The 22,827-nt window shown below is 34.4% G+C and overlaps 1 protein-coding gene across 4 annotated transcripts in view; it reads left to right on the top strand.

Moving 5' to 3' along the window:
• The window catches only part of Dpp10 (Dipeptidyl peptidase 10), a 126,994-nt gene extending 104,167 nt beyond the window's left edge, over positions 1-22,827 (top strand). The window contains exons 10-17 of one of the 4 annotated variants that reach the window (XR_012991091.1): positions 5,941-6,242; positions 8,213-8,382; positions 13,005-13,147; positions 13,318-13,512; positions 16,204-16,295; positions 16,387-16,453; positions 16,583-16,702; positions 16,839-16,970. Coding sequence is in view for 2 of the 4 variants with exons in the window: in XM_076304439.1 (XP_076160554.1) it covers positions 5,941-6,242; positions 8,213-8,382; positions 13,005-13,147; positions 13,318-13,512; positions 16,839-16,999; positions 20,088-20,299; positions 22,278-22,421 (1,327 nt within the window). In the remaining 2 variants the exon portion in view is untranslated. The other 3 variants (XR_012991090.1, XM_076304439.1, XM_076304440.1) reach the window with 3 other exon arrangements.

The following is a 22,827-nucleotide window of genomic DNA, read 5'->3' as shown; positions in this document are numbered from 1 at the left end:
GAACATCGAAGGAAAAATAATCAACTCTGTATCATTGCGTTTTGCGTTCAATTTTCTTTCATTATAAGGACCGTACGCGTGCATTTCCGGAACTCCTGGTATAAGTGTCTTCATATAAGTTCAGGTTTTGTTACCGGCATGATAAGGCCTTGTTTTTCGCTACTTGTCCCAGGAGTTTTGAGCGTCCCAGTACTTCGTACAGTTGAAGAGGACATGATGGGGTGATTCGGCATCACTATAAATACAATTCTCGTTCGGCACTAGGACAAGTTCTTTTAACTTTTCACGAAAATTTCTGTGTCCACTAAAAAATTGTACTATACAGTGATCGAGGATCAACCAAATCGCATTGGAACAATCAGAAACATCCGGGAAATATCGAAAGGTAGTCGCTTCCCGGACAACGATCATTTCAATTGCCACATTTTTAGGAGCTTCTCCCTCACCCAGGTTTTTGCTTTCGAGAAGAATACTATTCTAACTTAAATTGCAGTCCATCGTATAGCCGTTTTGCGTTCGAATGGTAGACAGCTGTCTTGATACGCACCCTCTTTTGGGCGATCTTGTAGCGAATCCCCCATGGCTCCGTGTTTCTTTGCTCAGTGACAAAGTTCTTTCAAGTTTGAAACTTTGGTGTTCCTACTGCGGCTGTGTAGACTTTTCGTATCTGATGGTATTCAAACTTTCTAGCCGGTTTCTTTTCTGGATTTCTTTCACGGTGGAAAGTACATCTCAAACAATACACATGCGACTTCCGTTTTGTTATTTCCACTATCGATTGATTATAAGTGCCATCGCTTGATGCACATCGAGGCATTCCACATTTGGACGATGAATTTCTCGAACTTCAAGGTTAGATGTTCGATCTTCCTTTAACTCATGACGTCTAGGGGTAAATGCCTCGCGCGCCAGGCAACGCGTATGATCGAAGCGGAGCCAGTTCGTTTGGAACGTACGGAATTGGAACTCCAGGGCACGTCAATAGTCGCTTAAGTCCACGAACTGTAACATAAATTAAATTACCCAATGGTCACTGGAAGTCCAGTGGAAGTCAGATCTTCCAGTCTCTTACAAAGTTCTACATGTAATTAATGTGACACCAATACACGATTGGATACAATAACACAATAAACGATTCTCGTTTAATACAGTCGGACTATGTTGAGCGATATATTTTTCGAGCTTTTGGGGTGCTTAAATTTGAAGTGTGAGGGTAAAGGAAGGGAAATCGAGGGAAAAGGAAGGGATGGCGCTTCATCCCGGGCCTGCTAGTAGACTCGACAGTAAGGCATCCTAGCAGGTTCTGCTTTATACGCCGGGACATTGGTAGATCGGTAAAAGACCGTATATGTACCGATCGGAGCAGCTACGGGAACTTGCGAGAAACGGTCGGTGGTCAGATTTCCTCTGGTGGCAAGCGTAGGTAGCACAGCCACAAACTTATCTCCCCACACGTTTCTTTGTATACCTCTCCACAAGGGGAATTTGGCATTAACGTCAGCTGCGATAACAAATCGAGTGTGGTTGAGACGATCAAGCATTTTTTCTAATTGAGCCAGGTTGAGTTCAATCTCCTTAGAGTATTGAAAGTACCAATTGACTAGGTAGAAATTGCCAAAATCACTGCTAATGCAGGCACAAGACAAATATGAATTGCATAGATGCGAGATTTTGATCACAGTGAGTTCCGATTTCTGATTGCGATTGCAGCTATTATTGCTACCCCCTGTGACTAGTTTCGTCGCTGGGTATATTACCCTCGTGGAAGTAGAGCTTCTGCATGAATAACACATCGACTCCTTGCGAGCGCATTAGCTCGCTTACCTCATCGAGAACAATCCTGACTTGTCGCATATTATGCTGCTTGATTTAAAATTGCCTCAGAGGGATATTTCCGTATTCATTTGTACCCGCCTGTCTTTTAACCGATGGTCGTGCTTTTTGCTTCTGACTTTGCAGTCTGAGCAGACCGGGGCCTTACTCAAACTTACTCAATGGTATGCCCTCTCTCCATGCAGTGACCGCAAAGCTCCTCCTTCGTTTTGCAATATTTAGTCATATGACCAAATTTCTGGCATTTGAACCACAAGCATGTGCGCATGTGTGTTGGCACCACCGGGTGCGAACACCACCTACCCGCTAAAACCTCCACAGTGACTATGCTCGCACGATTTCGAGGAAACTTACTTTCACTCATCGTGTGACGCGTGTCCACGCCTGACTGCGACGTAATCCTGCATACGGCAGAAAGACCATCTGATATAGGCTCGGTCTCGATGCTTTTTTAGCCGCTAGTGGACCAGCGGATTGACTTACGTTACCCAGTTGGTGGTTCTGCTTTTTTTCTTGGGTCCGATAGCAAATCGGACCTTTACTGGAAGGCACCTCTACCTGGGTTATTTCTCTAAGGTTTTGTGTCCAAGTGCTAGAAGCAACCTCTTTTTTGATCAACGATTTATGAATGTTGTACACAATTAATGTAAGCTTCCTCTTAAGAATCTGCCTTTATCTGCTTTACCAGAGGCAGAACAATTTGCATGGTGATGTGACTGTTCTGTTCTTTTCCGTTTGGTGGGAATATGTGCACCGCATTTCATAGTGAGAACACCGGGTTTGGAGACATTCTTTTCGAGTTGATCTTTACCGCATTGGCATAGAACAATACCTCTCGTTTGTCCCAAGATTTCGCATCTACGTAGCAAATCGCCTTTAACATTTTCTTGCCACATTTTGTACGCCCGTCTGCTGAGACTTATATGTGTCTTTGTGGATTGTGGCGAGTTGTCACCCGATCAAACTGTTCCAGAGAAGTAGTTCCTGGTCTTTATTTTTTTTGAGACTTTCTATATAAAAGTAAAAGACTCGTGTTCAGCCATTTATTCAATAAATGCTGCAAGGAAGTGTATTGTGCCCAATATTATACACCTTATACACATCAAATATTTTATCGACGTTAAATAGTACAATATATACACTGAAATAGTAGCAATATACGAATATCTAGACGAAGCAGTTAATATTCTATAAAACCAAATTCACCTATTAGAAAAATAGCTGAATTAACGAAGAATAAAGGTCAGATACAATAAATGGAATCATACTACTTTCACTTTCCATAAAGAAAATACTTCTAAAATAACCCTTCATAAAAATAAACTTCCACAAACAATGGTAGATAAATATTTAGGATTTATCCTTGATATAAAGTTAATATAGGAACAATACATACGTAAGAAAATTAATCAAATTAAAATCAAAAGAAACGACATGTACTGGACTGACAAATAAAAAATCTAAATTAGGCATTAAAAACAAACTGATTATCTATAAAATCATAATTAAACCTGTATAAACATACGGTATCCAATTATGGATACAGCAGCAAAAACTCAGATTGCTAAAATGTTGTGTAACATCGAATGAAATTTGCACTATGCTTTAATATATAGAATTAAATGTTGAATTATATACAAAGAAAAAATAATATGATGGTTGTAGGCTCTGTGCATAATCTTTTTACTAGTTAATGTTCTTATATTCTCGATGATATCTTATTTTATATTTTTCTACGAGGATCTTTCAATTTTCTTCAAAAGAAAACAAATTAAGAGAAATACTATGTTAACAATGTAACACAAATTGTAAATCTCTGTTAATATACAAGGTGGGTCATCATACATCACTACCTCAATTTCCGTCACTATTATTATGTGTAACGAAAATTGTTTCATATAAAGTCTCAAATCGGGCACATTATGATATTATTAGTTTTCTTGCAAATATCAAGGGCATATAAAGGTTATTAATGTTTTTGTTAAATGAGAGTGCATATTTATCACACTAGTCGATGCATTCCAAAAATGATGAGTTTAAGAGACATTCTAATTTTAGCGCTGTTACGAAATCATGAGTCTTTTGTTAATATTATAATATACTTATTTTATTTACAGAAAAAGTTTAACATGATGACTATTTACATCATGACATTATTTGGGTGGAGAAAGTAATGATTATCTTACACTTTGTATCTGTTAATATTTTATTATATTCAGTAATGATACGATCGTTCATATCAGCAACTGTAGTTGGAGCTTTGGTGTGTGTATACCTTATTTTTCAAGTAACTCCGTAAAAAAAAAAATCGAAGAGTGTTAAATTAGATGATATTGCTCGAAAATTTAGTGATTTTGAAACATTCGATTTACTGTATTTCTTGCTACTTTTGCTTAATGTGCAGGATAACCACCTTGTTGGATTTATATTGTTTGTCGGATTTGCAATAGCGTAACATGTAGAAATGTCCATAAAGTTTCTGTTAAAAAGTGTGCATACTGTGGGAATGTAATGAAATACATTCCCTGAGAATGTGAAGAGAAAGGTTCTGAGAAAATGTGAAGAGTGTTTGTGCCAGACCGAGGAATTCTAGGTGAACGTGACCAGATATATGGAAGGAGAAAAGTTAAAGATTAGAATGAAAGGGAATAAATGCGTGTGACAATATAGGGTGCGAGAGTAGCGCGATTGGGACCTTTATTAGAGATTTGTCGAGGTCTTCGGTCTTCAGTCCGGTTAGTGGTTCTTTGATAAAGTGTGGTCCAATAATACGATCCCTCGAAATAGTAATCCAGATATTTACATTCCATCGATGTTTGTTATCGATTTGTCTAAATCAACGGGGATTTTCCGTTGATCAATAGTGTGTGAGTAACACGAGGAATAAATAACGTTGTGATTATGGTTAAACAACATTCTTTATTCTCAGTGTCTCGTGGTGCAGATCGATGTTGCTCGTGCAACGTTTAGCGATCGACTGGGTTAGTTCGTTGGAAAGTTTGGCTATTCTTAGAACGAAACATCACGTGTTTCGTTTTATGAGAACAGCTGTCAATATTGGCACTCAGCAGTAACGGTATCGACAAGTAATACGTCCGCTGTAAGTTTTTGAAGCATCTCAACGTTTGAGAATTTATGGATCTTTTCTTCGTGAATGTTTTTTTGTTTACGAACATAACACTATCGAAAAAAATTGAAAGAGAGAGAGAAGGAAGCCAACTATAAAATTCTAGATGTTGATAAACATCATTTTCAGTCAATTCTTGACCCTTCATAAATGATACGTGTGATTATTGTCTCTGTTGAGTATGCGTAAGACGCTTTTCTGGCTAATTACAAATTGTTTCTAGATTTTGCAAGAGCTTGAAGATGGATTCACTATAATTGCGGCTAAGATTGCAATTTTTTTCATCTTTTAAATTTATTATTCAACGTTGCATCAATCGCTAATGGAGTTATTAATGACAATAACTGGTTGAATAAGCACCTTAGAGTTTGTTATAGAGTCCCGTATGTTTCATGTGTAGTAAGAGATTCTGCGTAGATGGTGTGTCCTTCACGAGGTCCCTCAAAGTCAATCTTTAAATTATATCGTTGCTTGAGTGACGAGTATTTACTGCAGTGAAAAATAATATGGTCCACGGTCGGTGAAGTTTGGTGCAGGTTGCACGTTGGAGGTTCTTCTCTATTCATTAGATGCTAATGTATGAGTTTTGTGTTCCTTATTTTAATTCTAGATAGCACTTGGTCGTGTATTGGTAGGGAAGCAGATGTATTCCGTGAAGTAGTTGTCTTGAATTGTTGGAATCCAAAAAGCTGGCTTACAAGTCACGATCTCACAATTACTCTAAATGAGAAAGGTTTATTTTTTAAAAAATTGCTATCTTTTTCGAATAACTGAACAAAAGCGGACATGATTTACTTTTCAGTTATTCGTATAATACTATATACAAAATCAATGTATTCTTTGATCGTTGCTTATTAATTTGGATAATTTATTGAAATTTCGGAGATCATTTTCTCAATTAATTAATTTAAATTTAATTGCAAAATATTTAATGTTATAATGATATTTTCCCTCAAATCTAACCTAATTCTTGTACATAGATACTTTATAGGTATTCCAGCTATGCGACCAGGTCAGAGACATCTTTATTACGTGAGCTCAATTTTACCGCATGTAGGGTCGTCTCTGTATCCCGCTGTTTGCATTACTTGCACAGAAACATCAGAAGGAAGTCGAAATGATCATCGAACAGCTCTCTCTCGTCATCATAACGCTCGGTCTGGCAATAATTATATACATGACCATTATGAAGCACAAACAGATAATACACCAAATGTGGAACAAGTACAACAAAAGGAGAAAGTTCCAAAAAAACAAAAATTAAAAGTATATGTACCGCCAAGTAAGTATATAAGTGGTATAATAGAATTTTATTTGAAAATTGATAGTTAAATTACATAATCGTTATACAGGGTAATTCGGAAACAGGTGGCCAAACTTTAGGAGCGTGTTTTCACCTGAAATCTGTGGTTACATTGGAAGCGATCTCGTGAAACACGAGTGTCGTTAATGCTGTTCGCGCGACCGCATGTTTGGTTTTTCTAATAAAATTAGGATCTCATGACGGCACTAGCGACAATCGTGTCATGCGAAATCGTTCAAAATCCATGCTTAAGAATGACAAAAGTCATATGAATATAGGTCTGAAAAGAGACATTTTCAGACCCATAAACATAAAAATGCAGTATGTCTTGTATTTACGTTCTATAGACTATCGAATATGTCAAAATATACCTGAAGGATTTCGAATTCTTTTATTCGAAGCAACAATATTACACGATTTCAGAGTACTTCTACCGTAATAAGCAAGGTATCATAAACGAGAGTCTTAAAATTGACCTGTAAATAAAAATCTATGAGATTTAAACCAGTCGATAAGCTTTTCTATATTTTTCACGCACTCCTAAAGTATGACCACCTATTCTTAAAATATCTAGAGTGATGGTACAGGTTTACACTAAAAGCTGTAGAAGAAGAAGCAACTTAAATTTATTTTTTAACGAGTAATTATTCCCCTTTATCGTATTGAAATCTTTTTCTAGACTGCCTCCTAATAAATTGTACAATATAAAAATTTATTATCGATAATTGTAGATATTTTAATATTCCGCTAGTACGACACAAATTATAATACAACTATGAGAATATTATAAGTCATATCGAATAATACTGTTGTTAACTTTTTCACGCTGTATACAGGTCTTTATTAGAAACAAGTACGAAAAAATTAGTTTAAAGGGTTCAAATATTTTTCATATTACGTCTCTAGAAATCATCCACTCTATAGTTGCACAATTAATGAGTAGTATAGTGCGTTTTTTATATTTATTTTGTAAAGCTTATTTCAATTACATTTACCTATTTATATTTCCTAAAATTGCATTTAATAGTGATTTAATAATTGATTTGTTGATGTAATCAATCAACATTAACAAGTAGATAGAGCTTTGCAAAGCATTTTGGATGCTATTTATGATAACATATAAATCATAAAAAATAAATAAATATTAAAAATTTGTACAGTAGGTTAAGACGTTGATTCTAAAAATCATGAACATAAAATTCAAATATATTATATTTATGTCTCCGAGAATGCTGGCGGCTTGTGACACCGATGATTAGCCATTTGGAAAGTTTGGTATCATTTGTTTTAGGAATCAACATTTTTTATTACATATTTAGATCAAGCCTTGTACATACCGTTCAAGGCGAGTGAATGGGATACATGAAAGTGTATGAGACATACCAATGCCGAGTAAACCTCATAATGTGATAAGTGAAAAGCTCTGAATCAGTCATGGTATAATGAAAATTTGAAGTTTCATATTTTTCATTATATTCCTCACATTCCTGCTAAGTAACAATTTCCCACAACAGTGACAAGGTTGAAATTTGTTGGGTGTCTTGTATCGATATTAACTGATAATTTTCTAACGCATTCAAGTGTTAGTTTGATAATAGAGTATGTATCGAGTAAATAAACGATGAAAATTGAGGGCGTATTATTTATGCTTTTATTTTTTTTTTTAATCCTATTCATAGATGTATATTTTATAACAATTTCTCTTATGAAGATGTGAAAAATATAACAATTTTAATTTTTATTAACAAATGGCTCATTTTATCGCGTGCATTATCATTTGTGTATATTGACCGCAGATATTTGAAGTGTCGACTTCCCTGCAGTTCCCAGAATTGATGTGTCATAGTAGCAATAAAATTCGGAGGTCTAGAAGACAAGCATTCTCGGATACACGGCTTTGTAGCATACTTTTCTACTGTTCTAACAAAGTGCTTCTTTTCTACTTATAGAATTTACTGAAGAACCTTGTCAATATCACAATGCAATATTCCCACCAGGCAGTACAAATTATTTTGTGTTAGAATGTTATGGACCTAGTATACCAACTGTTGCTTTGTACAAAACTGAAATACCTATGCCACGCCTTATTTATGTTCTGCAGAATAATACTTTATTACGCGTAAGTTATCTTTTGTTTCTTCTTCTGGAAATGTTTTCTTTTTATTTACAAGTTTGGAGTACTATAATTTTGTATCTAATAGATATGAAAAATAGTTCGTAACATACTATATTTCACATTGTATTTTGTAATATATTATTTGAAGCATGCGGAACTTATTTCAACTGTGATGGAAACACAAAACAATGACCAATGCTTATATAAATATGTGTCCGAATTTACCTTTCCTCCGAAATATAGCCATGCTAGTACTTCATTAATATGCAGTTGCTTACTTTTATAGAAAATGCTGTAAATGGTTACGTTGACGCTAAAGTTAGCTTCTTTCAAGTATCGTGACATTTAGTTTCTCGATTATTCAAAAATTTCAAATATTTAGTAGATTCTTTCACAGCACTGTTATATATTTGACAATGTATTTGAACACTAACAATAGGTATTAAATAAACAATCCTTTCCAAAAAGCCTCAAAAATAAAAGTGATGTAAATCTAGGGAATGAGCAGACCAGTCAATAGATCCTGTGCGACTCATTTATTTGTCATAAAATTGTTCGTTCAGACCAAACCAACGCATTGCTTTTCCATTAAGGAAGAAAAAAATATATCGAGCAATATATACAATAAGATAATCCTTATTTCTTGACATTATTATTCTCTCATCCTCTAGAATGATTCCAATGTATACAAAAATTAATTCAGTAAAACGTGAACTCAATCGGATAATGTTCAAGTGTACTTCGTGGACCTCGAATCAGATGGTCTGCTTTAAATGACGAATAATAGGGTAGATTATTTTACAGCTACGATTTGCAAAGTGTTCTCATTTGAGTTGTGGTGTTCATATCAGGGTGTGGTATGTTTGTTATTTGCATGACTACTGAAGTGCTAAGAAAGAAGAAGCAGCAGAATACATACTCTGAACCAGTTTCATGTGCATATCATGTCTTGAGATTGTCGGAATTTAAAATTCGTTTCTAGTTAAACACAAACACTTAGTAAAACACAAAGAAAGTTATCTCCTTTCAATAAATGTGATTCTTCAGTCCCGGAGAACGTACACTTAAAGCGGGAACACTGTAATACGAATTCTTTAATTCTCGCTTCAAATTTTTCTTTAATAAATTGCTATAAAAATGATGTTATTTCATTTGACTCTTTGCATTCAACTGTTTCATTCCACATATTACAATGTCCCACATGATTAGGTATCTCAAAAATTATAAAATTCTATACACAGAGTTTGGATAGATAATATAAGGGACTAGGTATTAACTAAAGCGTCGGCTTGATGCTTGAGGGCTTCAAGTTTGTGTTCTGCCAGGGCTTTCTTATGAGAAGTCACAGGACTTCGTTCTAGCAAAAAACGAGACCTCAATTACTTATATAGGTGGGAACTTTATGGTCTTCGAGTCCCAGCTTCATTGCCTTCCAGGTTAGAGTATTAAAGGAGAGACGGGCGAGGTCGAAATAAACCAGACGTGATAAATCGCGTCGATGGTAGACTGTCCCTCCTAGAACCCGAACTGGTACTCGGTCAGATCGGAGCCACTTCGCAACAGGTATCCAACGATGCAGGTCGTCAACAATTCTTTCCAACAGTTTAATCTCGTTGTTATGAAGGCAAATAGACCGATACGTGGACGAAGAATCCCCAAGCCTGTCTATATTCCGAAGGAGGACTATCCTAGCAATCTTCCTAGAACTAAGATCTAAACTCGGCCGAGTGTATCGTCTGGACCCCAGGCAGTGTCGTTTGTCTCAAGCCTCTGGATAGCCGCAGCCAGCTTCTTCTCGGTGACCTCCAGCTCGATGAATCAATTGTTCGGATTCACCAAAAAACATGGTTCCCTCTCTCTCCACCATGAGGAAAAGGACGTTGAAGTTTATTCAACATCAATTTGTATGAGTGTCACCATAGATCTTGATCGATGGTCTGAAGGAGCTCCTTCCATCTCTGAACCTTGTCCCGTTTGAGTCTCGCGTTCGCGCCATACATGCACCATAATCACCGGATACACACGGGCATTAGATCCGCGATTTCGTCTTGAACAATAGTACACCGCCCAAGGAGGGGATCCACTCTCTCCTCCAAGGCAGACAATGAAATGCTGCTGGAATCTCTTCGTTAAAATGTTTGTTTGTGGAATAAATATTGATCCTTGATGGTCTATTAGCCACCGTTTTGCTTTTTTTTTAAATAAATGAGCTAAAATAAATAATCCACTGCTTTTTGGTTCATTCAATTGGTCCGTTCTTTTTTGGGTCTTTGGTTTTTAATAAGTTGTACAAAGGTTGAAGAATTTCAACAATTTCAGACAGAAATCTGTGGTAATAATTAATCATACTTAAGAAGTTTCTAATTTTTGTTGAATTCTCGAACCTCGTAAATTTATTGATACTTTCGCCTCTGTCGTTTAGTGGTCGTGAACTCTCCTTATTAATATGTTCAAGGAAATTTAGTTCTGTTTGGCCGATTTTATATTTAGATGGATATATTCTAAGTCCATACTTTCTTAATTTTTTCAAAAGTTCTCCAACTCCCGAAATACAAATTGGCAGATAAAAGAATTTTTCTTTTGTTTATTTTTTTTCTAAAACAAATTTCTTTAATGTTGCATAAAGTTGTCCCTCTCCCCCCAACTACCTCCTAACATTAGCAAAGTTGTGTGTGTTTTTCAAATTATATTCTTATATTTCATATATAAGCAAAATCCTTGCGTAGTTAATATAGTATTTTCGCAATAAATTTAAAAGACTTGGGATTAAAATTCACTTCTATACAGAATCATCTATGAAACTTTATATCTCTGTCAGTATTTCGTCGGCAGTAACAGCCATAGGAAAGAATAGGAAATGAAAAAATGCGGCATCAAGCGCCGAGACAATGACCGATGTTCAAAGGTCATTTGATCGCTTATAACATTAATATAAGCATATTTAAACAAAAAATTTTGTTTTCGTGAAACCTTTATGAATGTATTTGTAAGATTTTCCTAATTAAAATACGACCAAATATTAGATAATTTGAATGATACTTACTCACTCAGTAACTTATATTAATTTAATATTTTTTAGTTATTGAAAAAATCTGGCTTCTACTCATACTTATCGTAATTATATAACACAATCAAACGTGTTTCGGAATCAGTAAAATTTGGTTTCTTTTACATTTATCACTTAATAAATAGGTAAATGTGATTTAAATTATATAGTGTTCAGTTTCATTTTAATGAGAAAGTTCTGACAAATATAACAATAATTTTTGCATTGACAGAAAACTAATAACAAAAAGAGTCATCTTTGCATTAATATTGTTTCACGAACACAAGCGTTTATCTTATCGGCTAGTGTTACATTGTAGTCAACTGACCAGCGAAATGTTACATTAATCGCTTGACTGGTTCCAAGTGGACTTCCTTAGATTTCCGGCTTCCTTAGATTTCCATCCCTCCAATGGTGTGAATTAACTTTTCACGACTATTGTGGACTTCAGTTTCACATTTATCGCCATAACATTTATTTGGAAAATTTATTGTAAATTGAACCAAATTCTCGATCACTTCGCTTTCGTGTCATTCAAATCTAAGTTTTCGTTTCAGTAATTGATTTTTTATACGCAACAAATTCAATGTTTTTTGCAGATAGTGACTCATTTTACTAAGCTGCCTCCATAAAGTTGTGTCACGTTATGATTCAGAAGTTTTTTCTTCAAACAAAAAATAATGCTATGCGACTGTTTCTTTTTCCTGAATATTTGAGTTTTCTTCTTTTAAATATGTTTTCAAATAATCTTGCCTCTATAAATTATTTAGATCGGTTTTGTCTAGACTCCTTCTTAATTTTTTTTTATTATCGTACTTTGCAATTCTCAGTTTTCAAAGCTTGTTTCTCAACCGGCTGTGTTTGAAGTCTTTTGTACTCTTTACTTTGAGTGTGTTTATTTTATTGTGCCGAAATAAACTCTGTAGAAATTTGTGCATAACACTAACAGAATACATATTATAAAAGAAAGAATATTATGAAGTCATAGAAATTGTCATACAGAATGTTATAATAGTACACAGAATATTATTCTGACTGATATATCTCTTGAATTCTACTTCTGAATTTACACATAAAAATGAGAATTGTACAAACAGAATTGTTTGTACGACTATTTATGTCGATCATTCCACTATAATTCATCATTGATTTGTAATGAACAAAAATTTACCATTATAAACTATGTATTAGGAACTATGTATACTGCATATAATTTAACAACTATTATTTTAACTATATCACATGTGACTTTACAATTATGGCTTTACAATATAATGATTAGGGCAACGGTGGAATCACGCATACATGTATAGTTTTACATGCAAAACCTTAAAGCACGTTTTCCTATTATCCGATTAGATTAATATTTTATAGAAATAATTATTTTATGTATTGGAACCATTCTGAAAAGTAAGTTAAAAAAAAATTCGAGAAAAAATGTCGACATCTGTGGCTATAACTTGTGAAGAAGATCAAATAAGACACATGTTTATAAACATTTTGTATTCCCACTCTTCACTGATGTTAATCCCGCTTATCATGAAATACACTACATAAAAATTGATATTTCTTTATTTAGGAAAAAGTTGCTAACCTTGCACTTCCACAAGTTAAAACGTTTCCTGTTCAAATAAGTGGTGGGTATAACGCACAAGTGAGATTGCACCTACCACCTGGATTGAGGGAAGATGAAATCACACGATATCCTTTAATTGTACAAGTGTAAGTATATCTAGTTGTGATATCAAATTAGTGTATTTGTTTTGTATGTGATAATAATAGTAAATAATTGAAAAAGTATAAGAATATAATTTGAAAAGCATACACGACTTTATTTAACATTAATATCAATATCTTTTGTAACAACTATTCTACATTACACGTTTCGGTAGGTACGGTGCACCAGGTTCACAATTAGTAACAGAGGTGTTTAAAATAGACTGGAACACTTATTTGGCTAGTAGAAAAAATATGATAGTCGCACAAATCGATGGTAGGGGCAGTGGAGGTCAAGGTTACAAGTTTCTTCATGAAGTTTACTATCGGCTTGGCTCTGTAGAAGTTGCTGATCAACTTGAAGTTACTGAGTAAGTATAATGTTCTCTTTCTCAACTTCTATATAATTTCCATGTAAAGATTTTTTTAGTTTTGCATTTCTTATTATGTGTTTTTAGTTGTTATAGTTTCGAGTGTCGTGTAATTTCCTTATCTACGATTAGAATTTTTAAAGTTTTTCTTATATTGTTGTCTCTGTTGCGTTTGTAAAAGACAAAGGATATAAGAGATATATGAGATCGAAGGCTGTCCCATTTGCAAAATAAGCAGCAATATTTTGTATAACTTAGTTTAGGGTCAAGTAAAATGGCGTTTAATTTTAGATTTCCACAAATGTTCTACTTATGCTTTTTATATTGCACCTTATTTAAAATTATTTCTATTGAGATAGAGGAGTGTATGTTGTTGATATAAAGTAAAACAGTTTTCAAGTTGTACTTGGAACCATCAAAATAGTCGCTATTCTTTTGTCTCATGCTTAAAATCTAATATATTCAACAGTCTGTCTAGATGGTTATAAAAACAAAGTTCCTGTTCTACCGGAAAAAATTATTTTAAATTATGTTCTTTCGTTCTATAGTGAATGTACTTTTATCGCGATATGAAGCAAGTTTCATTTTTATATTCTTGAGATTATGAGTTCAACCTGTTCCTTCGACAATTTTAAATTTCGTATGAGGTCATTCATGTCGGATTGTGTGATAAAACTTTTTCGATTATGTAACTATTTCTATTTTGTGAAATTCACTTTCTTCGTATTTGGTATCTGGTTCCTCTTTTACAGGATCTGTATATATATATATATATATATATATATATATATATATATATATATATCGGAATTACTTTTCGATAATACCGGTACGGGTAATTCTTCCGAATGTGCGATGGGGCAGGTAGAAAATATATTTAGGTATTGTATTGTCTTCTTTCTCTTTCTGTTAAAACCAAAAATTTTAAAATAGATAAACGAAAACATATGTATATACGGGGGTAGTTCCAGAAATATCTGATCTAACAAAAAAAACACAAAAAATTTGGGAAAAAATATCTTTATTTCTCTACAAAGTTTCCTTTTAGATCGATATATGTTTTTCCAATGATGTTCAATAGTTTTGATACCCTGATTGTAGTGAGAACCGTTGAGTTCTACAAAATACACATCAACCGCAGACTCCACCTCTTGATTTTTGTCAAATATTTTACCACCGAGTCATTTTTTTAAGTTTGGAAACAGAAAATAATCCGCTGGCGATTTTGGCCATCACGATAACGGATGTGTGAATTGGTGCATTGTCTTGATGAAACAAAACCTTCTTTTTCGCCAAATGCTGCCGTTTTTTCTTGATTTCATCAATCAAACATTGCAATAAGTTTGCAGACAAAGGACTCGCCCTCATCCAACATTGTACACTCCAAATATACAACATTGTACAAAACCATTCACACTCTTCCTCTTTAGTTTTATTTGACATTTTTAATTTTTAATATACATGAAACTTTTTACGTTTTTTAGTAAGAATGGCTCAATAATTTCGTTAAACAATCCACTGCCATTTCTTCTCTCGATACATATATCACTTTGACCGTATATTCTCGTTCGAACTCTTTTTCTTATTTATATTATTATACACCTCAATCTCATTTAGCAAATCACAAGTCCATACAACCTCTTTCAATCCCTCTGACGTTACATTTAATTCGCTTTACGTTGTGAGTAGAGCCACTGCTTTCTGTTTCCTGCTCTTCCAATGGATAAGATCTCTGTTCCGATAGACGAATATACCGCTGAATGAGTTTGCATCACTTGTGCTATCCTATGAAGCATCTGTATCCCAAGTCATCTCTCTTCAAGAACTTGAATTCTCATATTGAAGTTCATAATTCATTGCTTCCTTCAAATAACTTCAAATAATACGTATTAATGCTTTCAGGTGCATTAAAATGTTTAAATATTTATTTTTGTCAAGATTGTTGTCAATAAATTTCAATTTTTCTACGAAGAGAACTGTAACCTTGAAATGGCCTACAACGAACAAATAGAAGAAAACCACACATTAATTTAGCAAACGATTGGAAAAGACTTCCATCTGCAGAAGAGTACGTATTGAGGGAATTTAAGCAGTGGCATAATGCTTTTGTTGATGAAAACAATATCGTATCTTTAGTAGTGGTAGAAGACTGAGAGTGTGGAAAAAGCGAAAAGATAAATTAAATTCAAACAGTTAAATATTTAGAAATTTTAAAGAGTAATTTTGCAAAAAGGGTTCTTAACATAAGAGTTGAAGAAAGATGTAAGTTTTATCAAGACAACGATCCAAAGTATAAAGAACGGATTAATAAAAAATGGTTGTTATACCATTGTACAAATGTCCTATAACCACATCCATAAGTTCCTGATTTAAATCCTATTGAAGAATTATATAATGAATAGGATTAAAAAATTCGGAAAACTTCCATAAAACCAAAACGAGAATTTAACAATGTTTTACAAAAGAAGGACAGCATATTGATGTTGCTTATTTTTAAAATTTATTTCGAAGATGCCACTTTGCTTATGCATGCCATGTAACAAAAAAGATATCCTGTAAAATATTTATTATTAATTAAAAACTGTTATTTGTACGTTATAATCTGTGCAGTACTAAATATTTTGGTAGCATTAGGATTCTGTTATTTAAGTAACTGACATGATGTTCTACAATATGGAAGATATATTTCAGGGATTAATTCAGCATCTGACAACAATGGGAAAAGTTGATATAAACATGTGTGCGGTTTGACATTGTTTACGAGATACAGCATCTTTTGTGACGTAATACTTTTTCCAACTAATGAAACAGTTACTATTTTTTCCGCTCAACTGTTTTAAAATATTGTTTGATTTATTATTTAACAAACTCTAGTAATACCGAGGAGTATTGAAAGAGTAGCCACATTAATGGCATAAAGTCTACAGGCATGCGCTGACAGGTAGTTACTTTTAGTATTTCTTATGAACGTAATAAAATACGAAATAGAAAAACACAACATTCGATATATCTCGTAAACAAGATCCAATGCAACATATGTTTACATATGAACTTGTTTCATTTCTTTCAGACGCTGAATCGAACTCTGAAATATTTCTCACTTATTGCGGGACACTTCGTATATATCGTAGATCGGTATCGGATTGAGAACTTACGAGAAAGAAGAGATTAGGTAAATGATAATCAAGTGGTGAGTATGGGAGATAGTGCTACTCCTCTTTTATACTTTCACATGTTCATAGATTTCTTGAAGGAATCATAATTTTATCTTTCACATTACAGATTCTAAGGTACATTTAATTAAATTTTGAACCTTATATTTACAGATACTTACGAGACTCATTGCATTTTGTGGACAAACGACGTGTCGCTGTTTGGGGATGGAGCTATGGAGGCTTCGTAGCCGCTCTAGCATTAGCACATCCTGAGCAAGATGTGTTTCAATGTGGTATAAGTGTGGCACCAGTCGTTTCGTGGAAACTTTATGGTATATTACAGTCCTGTTTAATTTTACCAATATTTTAGTTTCCTAATTAATCTAAGTTGAATTAAATAAACGTATACAAATTTATATAATAACGTGTGACCGTAACACTTTTTTTGGTCGTCTTCAGAATAATATAATTTAATTTAGAATAAAGATAATATTAACAATAGAGAAACATGTGCGACTGTGACCAAAAAGTGTCACAAAAGCTACAAATAAAGAAAACATATATTAATTAGTATTTATAATTGAAATGTGTTTTTGGTATTTCTCCCAATCATACAAATAAGATTGCAAATAAAATTGGACGTGGTAATAAATTTGAATGAAACCGTGACTTTAAATTAATTAAGTCATAACATTAACATTCGTATTAGTATACAGGGTGTCCAATAATATTAGATTAATATATGAATTATAATTGGTGACACAAGCGGCAATATGGTCCTTATACATGAGAAATTAAATAAAAAATATAGCACGAATAAAATATTTTCATTTTATTTTTGAGAAAAATGACGAAGACTCAACAAGTACGTGTACGATTAAATACTTGTCCTTGTTTGCATTTCGTGATTAGTGGCATTATTATAATGGGGAGTAATGTGGCAAATTTTAGTAGTTTTCTCCCTTAGTTTAGAAAATTTGCATTGTTATAAATACTTATGGACAGGGTTGCCTCTATAATTAGTGGGGTGGAATATTCCTCGCTGGAATATCCGATGGTTTAGTACATACATAAGTTGATCCTCCAAGAGGATGGTCCTCAGGACACTTAACGCATTGGTATAAGTAATTGCAATTTCTTTGCGTGTAATTATATTGCTAGCACCTTTTACACTGAACTATTTCTTTCTTTCTTTGTGAGAGTAAGGGGTATTAGTCACTTCATGGCCTAGTGTAGTTCTTCTTTCATTTGATCTGTATTGGTTGAATGGTAAATATGACGAAGACTACTTTAAAAGTAGTTTTCTCTTTTTTAAGTTATAATGTATGTGACCTTGTATTAAGGGTCTTAAGAATGTTGACAATACTCCTGTATGTATTTAGGCTCTTTAAAAAAATTTGTATTTTATTATTATTTACTTTAACGGTGTAGTCCGCATTGTTCACCCCAATTTCCAATGAATTTGATGTCTGAAGTGGAAAGTATTTATTCGATAGTGTTATAGAATTCATATTTGCTTTTTTTTTTCACACATTCCAAAGTGCAGATTCAGAGCTTCTTTTCCTTTTATTGTTGATTTGATACTCACCTTGCCATGCAGATGGTAGTACACTAATATTATTATTAATCTCAGGTGGCAAATCAACTGACATGTTGATACGGTGGGATATTATCTGAGTAAAATTCCATCAATTTATTCAAGTTCTGCATTTGATATGCTGGATTTTTTATTCATGTGCAATATATTAGTATGTACAGCCCTTATAGCATAATCCAAAAAAAGGTTATATTACACTAATAAGGTTATTGGTTAACTATAGTGAAGTTATTTATGAAACCGAGACTGGTTTTACAGTACTCAAAAATAAAATGAGTTCTAGTTACATTTTATGAGAAATAAATACAGAGTTTATGAAAGATATCGTGTAAAAACTCAGATTAGAACACAGTACCTGCACCTCCATAAGACACTACCTGGTAGATGTAGTGGCAGAAGGCCATGGACACTACCTGGCAGAAGACCATACTCGTACGATTTCCCGGAGGAAAAAAGAAACTGCAAACAGCATAATATACGGTGTCTTACTTTCCTTCCGTGCGACATGAAATCTGCCCCCCAGTCCGTGTCTTCATTGGGAGGTGATCGTTTACCACATCCCTCTCCATATTCCGTCAATGAGGCAGGGCCTCGCCGCCTTGTCATCCTTTTTTCCGAGAAATCGCGCTCGGCGGTTTGAGGACAGTAGGGTGGCTAATTCCCTGTCCGCCACCAGCACGACTTTATCTTATACTCTCGGGAAAGGGGTCAACATCCCCGCCCTCTTAGCGGCGTGTGTTAAAGAGTTTCTCATATCCCCTACCGGCGAGTTTGCGCGACCGAGAATCGCTCTCACTATGCCCGGTAGCAAGTGATCCCTCCAATTCTCACCATCGGTTACTTTCTTGCCTATTCGGTACAGGTACTGTCCACAGCAATCATGTTCGGTCAGCACCTGCACCGCTTGGTAGATAATATCTGTATAGACTCTATATAGTCACTAGAGTAGGAATGACCGGACAGCCCCAAGAGTCAACTTGTCAGTGCTGGGATGAGCCAGAGATAGTCCTTGACCACTGCTTTTATATAGGTTTGGAATCTATCGTCTTTGCGTCCCTGCATAATTGCCTCCCAAAGTAGGGTATTAACGACATCGACGATATCTTTGAACATTGTTACCTCATCTTGAGAGATGTTTAAGGCCGAGAGATACCGGGCGCGATGAATCGCGTCAATGGTCGATCATCCCTTTCGGAACCCTAACTGGCACTCGACTAGGGCAGACTTAATTCATAACACATGTCCAACATTGTAAGCGTTCAGCATTCATTCGAAAAGTTTACTTTTATTGTCGAAAAGACGACAATAAGTCGGTACAGTTAAGTAGCTGCGATGTCGATAGATACTTAACGTATCTATTATTTGTTATTTTGATTTGTGTTAGTGTTTTTAAGCATTCATAATGTTGCGTTATTATTTATTTTAATTGGTACTGACTAGTTAGAAAACTGTAAAATCAACGAAAAGCAAATAATATCACAATACAATTTACGTTTAAGTACATGAACATTAGTAGCAATAGTGAATAAAGCACATAGATATTTTTTAAATCGTATTGAAAATTGATTTTTCCTCGTGTAAATCTTTCGATAAAAAGGTTTGATTGTGTATTGTAGAATTATTTTCTCATCTAAAATAACCATATTGCTAAGTGTATCATCAGTTACTGGACACCTTGTATATTTCTTTAATTTTGATTATTTTTATAAAGAGAGACTCAAGCATATTTCATAAATTACGACTACACATTATTACAGTGTAACTTCCATAACAATCTATCGACGTTTATATATGTGAATAATTGTTTTATTGTATTTATGCAGATTCAGCCTATGCAGAAAGATATATGGGTTTTCCAAATGTTGCATCGAATTATAAAGGATATGCCGAGTCAGATGTGTATGAAAAGGTGGAATATTTACGAAATAAAATGTTTTACTTAGTTCATGGCACTGCAGATGACAATGTTCAGTTTCAACAATCTATGGCACTTGCACGACATCTCGCTAAAAAAGGCATTCTCTTCCGACAACAGGTACGTGTTCACAGTTACTATTTTTCGTTTTAGACAAAATAGTTATTGGTCACAATAATGAATAAAATGAAAATATAGAACAATACAAAAATTTAATATATGTGTAAACTTTTCAAAAAAGTGTACGGTAGTGGTGTAATGATTAAGACCAAGACCCATTCAATGATAGCACTATCTTTATGTCATCTTCAAAATAGATATAATTAATGAAATAATTAAGATAGAGAAAGAAGAAAATTAATGTTAAGAAATATTGAAAACGGTGCTCATCCACCTTGACACTAATTCTCAGCTGATATTGAGTAATGTATTATACATTTTAGCACATAGAATTTTAATGCGTTCTTTCATATTTTCGGCATTATGGAAACAGTCATAAACGGTTGCTTTAGTAGTTTTCTATAGAGAAAATTTCAAACATGTAAAATTCAGTGAACATGAAGTTCATCAAGTCCAACATCACATTAAGAAAACTTTACACTTAATACTTCCCAAACTATTAATGTATTACAGGTTGGGCATCTATTATTTGATATCACACCTGATTTCTTTGAGCTATGAACATTTTTTTAATAACTAATCGGTAAAATAATTTATCTACCTTTAACTATTTACCTTGCCATCGATGAAAAATGATCTAATAAAGTCATCATCAAGGATACCATACTATAAGTATATATATATCTACACCTCATAGATGTTGGTGTACGAGTTGTCGAGACCACTTCGGATTTTCTAAGGACAATAATGTAGTTAAAATTTCAAATTGTTTTATTTACTACGTGACTAATAAAGTTAATGTTTCGATAAATATATGTGTATTTGACACTAAAGATAGAATACGACGCGACTACTCTCTACTAATGCTAGAACGACGCTCTCTGGTTTATGAACACACTGCACTCTGCACTCTGCACCCTCTTACTCAGGGTAACGGCCTCTGTTATGTATGCACAAGGATTTTTGAGCTTACGGCTCTAATGTCGCCCCTCTACCTAAGATATGGCGTCAGGACGCCCAACGGTGGAACATGTCACAGCTGCTTCACTGCTCTTCTTTCTCCAAGGGCCAGTGCGAGAGACGGCTATGAGTCCCAATCTCACGACCATCCACGGTTTCATGCTCGGCCCGGGGACTTAGGGACTGTTGAATAGGCCCTTTGTGCCCCCCCCCCCTGCCGGCCGCTAGCATGGCATCATCTCGTTGCCTCTCTGGGAGGTTGGCAGTTTTCTCCTCCCAAGGGAGGACTGCTTGTAAGGGAGTCTGGAGGGAGGGTACCCAGGGAAAAGGTGTCCAGTTTTAGGTCTTCACCACGCTCAGCAGCGAAAGTTCCCCCCAATTTCCTTTAGCAGGATACGACGCTCTGGCGCCTAAACGAAGTACACTTTCAGCATGTGCTCCGCCGTGTCCTGATCGCCAGGATAATGCCAACAACGCACTGTTGACACGTTCGATTGACTCGTTGACTCGTTTGTACATGGTTCTGAAATAAATAAAATTTTACGATTCTTTTTTCGAATGTATCTTGTAAATATAGGGAAATTTCTAAGCTTCTTTCTTGTTAAGTATGGTTTCACCATAGTTAACAATGAATTGGTATCAGAATTCAGAGATACCCCTCTCCTCCGTGTGGGTGTTTTCAAAACGCTAGTGACTGTCGAGGATTAGTTTGAGATATTTCATCTAGGACTTCACCTCGACACTAGAATCATCCTACCTGGATCAGGCAAAGTACCAATGCATTGTTTACTTTGATTATTCAATGGAGATAACTTTACCGCAATTAATCATTTTCTTAGTTCTCTTAATTGGTATACCACCTTTGATAACCTATCCGAGATTTTATGAGGAACCTTTTTGTTAAGATTTCGTTGTTCTATGTTTTCAATTTCGTACCTGTAAAGCTTGAAATATAAAATACAATCTACTTGCGAACTATTTTAATATTAATTATTACATATATATCATTTGTTTATAGGTGTATCCAGACGTGAGCCATACTTTAGCAGGAGTTAAAGGTCATCTTTATTTATCAATGGCTCAATTCTTGGACGACTGTTTTCAGAAACAAATACCTACGGATACCAAAGCTGGTCTTATCAGCGGTGGATCTAGTCTGTAGTTGTATGTATATAATGTGATTCAAAAATCAATCTGAAAAATTCCATACATTACATCCCAATATCTCAGAATTTTGTTCTGTTTATTATCGTCTGTAGAATAAAAATATTTTCGCATTATTTTATATATTGGCTCGGTAATGTAAAGAAAGGGGACACAAATAAGGTTATTTACAAACAATTTAAATTATGTATATTGTATTTTCAATTAGGGATGGAATTTATAAACATTTGCTACTTTAAAAATGCACAAACATTTCACTACACTTAAGATTAAATGTAGCTTGTTCCATAAAGTGATTAGACATTCGTCAACTAAAAAGAAATTAAATAATTAAAGTACTATTGTGAACTCAAATAGTCGATGTTCATTTAAATATATTTATATACACATATGTATGTTAAGTA

Source organism: Ptiloglossa arizonensis, chromosome 2 (assembly GCF_051014685.1).
Source record: "Ptiloglossa arizonensis isolate GNS036 chromosome 2, iyPtiAriz1_principal, whole genome shotgun sequence".
NCBI classification, from domain to species: domain Eukaryota; kingdom Metazoa; phylum Arthropoda; class Insecta; order Hymenoptera; family Colletidae; genus Ptiloglossa; species Ptiloglossa arizonensis.
This window is presented reverse-complemented; position numbering and strand designations above follow the sequence as displayed.